Source organism: Malus sylvestris, chromosome 16 (assembly GCF_916048215.2).
Source record: "Malus sylvestris chromosome 16, drMalSylv7.2, whole genome shotgun sequence".
NCBI classification, from domain to species: Eukaryota; Viridiplantae; Streptophyta; class Magnoliopsida; order Rosales; family Rosaceae; genus Malus; species Malus sylvestris.
Genome location: NC_062275.1, coordinates 32165285 through 32172730, shown reverse-complemented (window position 1 = coordinate 32172730; position 7446 = coordinate 32165285). Strand labels below are relative to the sequence as shown.

At 37.9% G+C, this 7446-nt stretch overlaps 1 protein-coding gene across 1 annotated transcript; it reads right to left on the bottom strand.

The window, feature by feature from the left end:
* On the bottom strand, positions 1 to 7143 carry LOC126607931 (calmodulin-binding protein 60 B-like). The gene is made up of 10 exons (XM_050275644.1): positions 6971 to 7143; positions 6689 to 6818; positions 5985 to 6060; positions 4985 to 5043; positions 3552 to 4045; positions 3302 to 3462; positions 3003 to 3206; positions 2248 to 2482; positions 480 to 1059; positions 1 to 308 (listed from the first exon to the last, which is right to left on the bottom strand). Exons 2-9 carry the CDS (start codon positions 6790 to 6792, stop codon positions 494 to 496), a joined length of 1899 nt encoding a protein of 632 aa, XP_050131601.1. The 5' UTR covers positions 6793 to 6818; positions 6971 to 7143; the 3' UTR covers positions 1 to 308; positions 480 to 493.
* Between the last annotated feature and the right edge of the window lie 303 nt (positions 7144 to 7446).

Sequence of the window (7446 nt, the reverse complement as noted above, 5' to 3'; positions counted from 1 at the left end):
TCAAATTCAAGGCTAGGTGAAAACAAGTAATGACGGTCTAAAGTACAAGAATTCCAGTCAATTCAAATTACAAAAGCAACTAACACAATAATATAAAACACTAGCCACCAGCACCCGCCTGCAATGTTTAACCAAAACAACTGATTATAGTCATCCTAAAAATATGTGGCCGGCTCCGCCTAGTATGTCAACAACAAGAGCTAATACGAAATTTACCCATTAGAAACCAGGGCCCTCTGTCATTCGCAGAGTGATGGGAGAAATCTTCACGAGTAAGACAAATAAACAGAGGTCTTACTGTACAGCAACTGTACAAGAATAGATATCCACAAATGTCAGTCATTTATCAAGACTTCTAAAACCGACATCTTCAATCAGTCCTAAAACCTCAAGTTGTTGCTGGCACTGATTAAAAGTTTAACTTGCGGAATAATGCCCAAACTCCTTGGAACAACATCACAGCAAGAACCTTGTATTACCTTTGAATGGGCTTCTATTCATCCTCTATCTCCACAATCTGTGCCCGTCTCTCAGCAGCTTTCTTCCTCACAAAGAAACCCCATCTCATTGCTGCCTTAATTTTCAGCCACCCCACAACAGCTTTTCCAGGACGGGTGCGATCTTCCTCAAAGTTGGGCATCGGTGAGGGCATATATGAGGGGAATGAAAACCCATCATCGGGCACATCAATGGAGCCATGGCCTCCTCCCATACTTAAGATTCTAAGCAAGTGCTGCATATCCTCATTTTCAAGCATCTCATGACTCCTAATGCGAATCTCGTCCTCTGAAAAGAAATCTCGGTTGGTTGTCCAGTCATCTATAGGATTAAGAGTGGATGTCTGAGCAGGATTGATAGTCTGAAATCCTGATGTAGATGATTGTGGAGGACCACGAGCCAAACCAACAGCATTGTGGTCATTTCTTGTGCTTTGTACCTGATGAGAATTGCTGACCAATTGGTCATCCAATGCAAATCCGGCGCCATCAAACTGGGTATGAGAATTGGAATTTACAAGTGGCTGGGTCAAGTATCTTGTTGATAGACTGTCATTATACCCTGAGGAGGACCATAATAAAAAAAATAAGCCAAAATATAATCATAATAAGGATCCAGTCCAGCTATCGTCTTCATGCGACGGCAGCATATGTCAATACATGCATTGTGGGCATACACGTGACTCTGGCTATCGTCTTCATGTGATGGTGGGATATGCCAATACATGCATTGTGTGCATACACGTGCGTTGTGTGGGGGGTGGGGTGGTGTGGTGTGTGTTGTGGGCACGTGTGCGCAGGCGGGTGTGTCAGCCTTAGCAGCTATTACGTATGGACAATTTGAATAGCAACAGAAGGAAAGCGTGTGTGTGTCAGCCTTGGCATCTATTACTTATGGTCAATTTGAATAGCGCATATGGGGGGGTATGGGTGTGGGTGTGGGTGTGTGGGTGTGTGGGTGGGTGTAATATGTATGGACAATTTGAATAGCAAAGGAGGGAAAGAAAGGTTTCAGACAGAAAACAACAGATGCTCTACTTTAGGGAAAAATTAAGTGCAAGGCATTTCCATAAAAATTCGACTAGTGTAAAGAATATATGGTGTAAGTGTGCGACCAAAAAGTTCACTTACATTCCAATGGCATTTTTTATTACGAGCTTAGGCTCGGTTTTGTAATGTAAATTATAACTCCACTGATATGGGTCTTAGACATACAAGTTTTACGTAGTTATATAGACTGGCACTTCTAAAACTCTACGGCTTTGACCGCTAAGGTGTTTGTAAGAATACTATGTATAAAGTTAACAAATTTTAAAAGTAGCTGTAGATCCTATGTCATAGTTGAGAAATAATAAAGGTTGTCCTATAAATCACTCAATCATATTTTAGTGACCAAAGTGAACTACTCAAGTTGCTAATGAGTAGTCAGGCAAGTGTAATGAATTTTGTCCTCATTATTGGAGGATTTGACATCCCATATCTTCAGGATTTTCCAGGTTCTGTTCTGTAGCACTATTTATAAATCCTACACTTTCATATTTCGCCTGAAGTTATATTCCACACAAGCAAAGGACACTTGACACCTACACTGTTTTAGCTTATCTTATTTTTATTGATTACTTATTCTTTTTCTGACTGAATAATTACTTCCACAAATAAATTTTATAAGGCCAACCATGAGTGGATGGGATTACTCCCTCTCCCCACCAAAAAAACAAAGGTTCAATGCTCATGCAGGCACAATGCTTACCTCCAATTGGTAGGGCCGGATCCAATGGAGGCTGCTCTGAGTGAACTGAATTTGACATTCGATGTAGTTGCAGTTGATCAGAAGCTTCAGGGTAATTGATTGGGCCCATTTGAAATTCAGTTCGGGGTGCAGCTGGCCTCTTACTCTGCTTGAAGTTTAGAAGTGACTTGCCATCATACTGAATAACTTGATCCCAGTTGTCATATGCTTTCTTCACCAGCGCATCTACGTAGACCTGCACAAACATAAGCATTATACAAATTTTTTTTTGTATTTGACCTTTCCATTGTCAATTATTGACCATAAAAGATTAAAAATGAATATAGCATCTAGAACTCTAGGACTTTCAACTGCCCATGACTTTAGAAGTAACACCATTTTTCAGTCAGCAACAGAAAGTACATAACTAGTTCGAAAACATTGTAATTACAGGGACCTCTTCATAACTTCCATACTTTTACGAGTATAACAAAAGATCACAAAGAGAACAAAGAACCATAGCACTTAAAAAAGCACATCCTTTAAACTTGAATTATCAGAAAAATTCATCTCCCTCATGCTAATGCTCCTTGGTGATGATATCATTTTCAACTCTTCGAGAAAAAAAAATGTATGAAATACGTGTCAAATATAAAATCCTTGTCAGACAGGGAAACTTGATTTTGAAATATGTAATCCAAAAGAACAAAACGATTGACCACCTAGTAATAATATAGTGAGACCATATTTCCAAGAAAAAATAAGGTAATATTCACCTTCTGGCTGTCAGAAAGAGCATCAGCAGAGTGAAACTGCTCCCCAGTGATGAGGCCACTCAGCTCATAGATGTTGTTAAAAACAACACCAACATTTCTTGTATCTTCAGTATAATAAACATAAAGCTTCCCACTCAAGACACAAGTCTTTGCATGTTCTAAAAGAGCCTCCCACATCTTGTTTGACATTCCACTTCCAAGGATCTATAAACAAGAGCAAAACATAAACACCTATAAGGTACAAAAATATTTGTGTTTTTGCGAGTGTTTTTACAACTCAAACCAAGTCCTGCACTTACATTCCGTAGTTTTTGAGAATCTTGGACGACAAGCTGAAGAAACTCTTCAACTGTGAATATTCCTGCTTTGTTTAACCTCTTATGGAATGCCCCATCCTTGCCAATCTTCTCCAATCTCCATACTTCATCATTTAATGCCGGTGGGTAGTGTTTCTTGTACACTGGCAAGATCAAAGGAAAAAGCAAATCACCAACAGTGCACTAGCACGGTTAGGACAAAAAATTAATATAGTCTGGAGCGTGAACCTACATTCCCCTCTGTGATCTTTAACAGTAAAAGCTTCTGTTTTAGCTTCGCGTATGTGCATGCCCTCACAAAATCCCGAAGCTACTTTCAATCCAAGTCTGAACTTCCTGCTTCGTATCCAACTTGAGTTATCTGTGAAGGTCAGATCCCCTAGAGTTCCCACCCCTTCTTTGAGGGTCAGTTGCAGGTCCCCGGTCAATAGAGGTCTCTTTCCTTCACGCTCTTTCACCACATGGGTATCAAATTCTTCTTGAGTCCAGCCTTCATCATCTTCATTGTTGAAATCACCTTCAAGCACAACAATATCTAGTTTTACAGAGGATTCAGGTCCAGATGTTACAACTCGGCCAGTGTTTGTATCAACCAAAACAACATGAATTGCAGCACCCTGCTCGCCTTCAACTTTCCCTCCTGTGAATATCGGAAGAGCCAAATTGGACTTAAACTCTAGTTGCAAGTTTTGGCCATTTGGACCTTCAATTCGTTTTGGGGAAGACCTGAAATGTCAAATAGCAGAAACCATTTTACCACTACGTGTTGACTATCGGTCATGGTTTGAACATTTTTATTTTGCTAAGAAAGTTCATGGTGGTTATATTTCTAATATCAGAGAACATCAAAATGAAAGATCTTACACAAAAAACACCTGTCATTTCTGTTATTTTTTTCCCCAATAAATATTTGTTAAGGAATTATATATGATTACAAATCTAGAAAAGTCCATATAACAAAAGCAACCTCATTCTCTGAACATCATACTTATGGAATGGAAAATGAGAAATCTTTGGTAAATCTAATAGCTTTCAGCCTCTGTGACAGTTTTGTGTATCATATAGAAGCACACAAATTCCTACCCAACAAATATCTTATCCAGAACAATTCCCAAACGTAAAATATGACCACAAATATGTAGCAAGTAAACTAATTTTAAGACTCATACACATCTTCATCATTGGTCAACCGCTGTAAGCAAAACTCGACAGAACAAGGTCACACTTCAGAGAATACCTCTTACGGGTCTATGAAAGGAAGGCATTAGATTGTCATTCAAATCTCCACACATGATTCATACAAATACGAACCAATCAATTAAGTAGACAACTGAACTACTATAGAAAAATAGATAAATGCTTAAAGAATTAGGGATAATCAATCCTGTAAACCTATTTTTCTTAGTGATTAGAAGAAAAGTTCTGTTTATGACTGCTCTTTTCTTTTCTTGATGTGTTACATTGCTTCTTAAAAATATGGTGGTGTTGGCATCAGATGGACTACAGGTCTTCCCATTATTTCGGACTGTTTAAAAGATTTGGTTTCTAATTGGAAGAGGGAGGGAGAGAGAGAGAGAGATAGAATCACTGGACATACACCCACAACATATACAATAAAGAAAATTATTCCGTTCATTAAAAAATATCATAAATAATTCTTTCCACCTTCCATTAACTCTCGCAGGGCCTAACTTAGCCAAAGCACGCTCCACTTCTTCGCTTACCTATTAATGAGTAAAGAGAAAAACAAGAATAAGGGCTACAGATAAAGATCATAGACAGAAAATCACAACAGATATGTTTTTTTACTATAACTTCAGTATATCGTGTCATGTGGTAGACAAATAGTTCAGTCATAAGAAAGAATCTATCCTTCATATAGATAGCACAAGAATCATCCCAAACTATAGGAGTTCAAATATTCCAAAATTTTCTTCGTTTTATACATGGTGCCAACATTAAACGAAGACAAACTTGAAGTAGACAACATAAAGCTCAATATTTGATTTGAATTAGGTGCTGTCATTTGAACTAAAGGTTTTTTAATGAAATGACTTTAATGACATACAACGTCTGCCTAAAAATAATTTCAGCTCAGATGATTAATCACTACGTCAAGTGTCAAGAACACTTAACCAACCACTATACAAATTTAGCTTCCACCACTATATATCAATATAAAAAAATTAAGTTACATACCCTGAAAAATTCTCGCTTGCATTTAAATCTAGTTTTAAAATTTGGGTGGTATTAGCGGAGTAACCCACAGAAAGTGAATTCAGGGAAGAACTTCAGCACAAATAATCAGTAGTATCCACATAAACAAATAACAATATCCAGGCTATCATTTCCTTCAACAAACAAGAAACTAGATGTTTATCCAACTCAGTTAATGGATAAAATAGTCCAGACATCAAAACACAAAAGCACAAAAAAGTATCAACTCTTCAACAAGCATCAAGATATAATAAACTCTTCATTGAGTATGTTAATCACTGTTTCAAGCTCACCTGTGTGGAACAAGAGTACAGTTTAAACTATCTTTTGATTTGTTCAACTTTATTAGCCCAAATATAGACATTGGATTACCAGTAACGGTAACTACTAATTCTATCAAAAAGGAGGGGTAAACACGTCACATATGAAAGTTATTAGAACAACTTACAACTCTGCGAAGAATGGGTTCCAATGACGAGCATAGCTTCTGCAAACTGTCCACCTTGAGAGCTTCTATAATTACACTGCAAAAACATATTCAATGGAACATTAAGCACAAATAGAAAACATATTGAAGCTTTGGACACAACAGCTCAGTCAAGTGTAGAGTCGATCCATACAGAAACTCAAAAGTTTTTATTCCCCAATCACAAAAGGGTAACAACATACTCAAAGACATACAAACAATGCACCAGAATTCAAATATCTCATCAGATAAGAACAACATGGTTGGTGGTGGTGCTGTGCTTTAGTCATTAAGTAAGCTTAAGTCATAAGAAAATGTTACTCTTTATCTGCTTTGAAGCCGGTGAGGTAAACTTAGCATTTAAACCACTTCTAATCAGCAACTAGTGTTAGAAAGTGATTTAAAATTACTCAAAGCACTTTTGATGAAAGTTCTTTTGGAACACAAAAAGAGTTTCACAAAAAGCACTTTCAGTCATTTCAAATGCCTTTCCAAACTTACTAGTCAAAGAAACACATTGCTCTGCTCAAATTGAGCATCAGTACAAGTATAGCCACATCAGCTCAAACAAAAGGGATTTTTCGCAATTCTCAAATTACACGTCTAATTATTCAAACTAGCAAACAAAAAATCAACCAAGGTAATTAACATAATCAATTGAAATTAAAGCAGATGAAATCCATTACCTAGCGAGAGCAGGACGCTTTCGCTCAGCCTGCTCCTCCTCTCCCCCTTCCATTGGCCTCTTCCCTCTCATAGAGTTGGTCCTTTCCATAAGTCTAGTGTGCATTTTATCCCAAACCCTAATTTTTGGATCTGCAGCACACAAAAATAAAATAAAAAAACTCAAAATTCACAGCAAATAATCACAATCACAAATACATAACAGCTACAAACACATAATAATCCACAAAACTCACAAACTCTGAATTCAAATCCCAAAAATCACCAAATGCAAACCCTAATACCTCGGTTTTCAGCTGAAATTTGAAGTGACAGAGAGAGCTGAGCTACTCTCGAGAGGCTGTAGAATTTCAATTGGGATTCTCAAAATTTTCCGAGAAAACGCACAAGAAAGTGAGAGAAGGTAGGTTTCTGTTTGGAGAGAGAGCGAGAAAATCAGGAACCCGAAATAATGGCAGGGGCAGTCTCTATTAAGTCTACTCTGGCGACTCTGTGGCACGAGAGTGTCAGTTATCCAGTGTCTTTTGGACCACGGTAACTGCTTTTTCGAGTCGTGTCGTTTCGCCAATGGGGACGCTATGTTCAGAGGTTTCTGACACGTGGCTATTCCCTATTGGTTAGAAGAAGGTCCGGAAGTTGTGTTACACTTTTCGGTCTCGGTTTTATGCCCTAGGATTGTCGGAAGGCAAATACATACTGAATTGTGACCGTACGATGGAAGACGAAAAAGGAATATAGAATTAGTTAAATTACCGGCCGA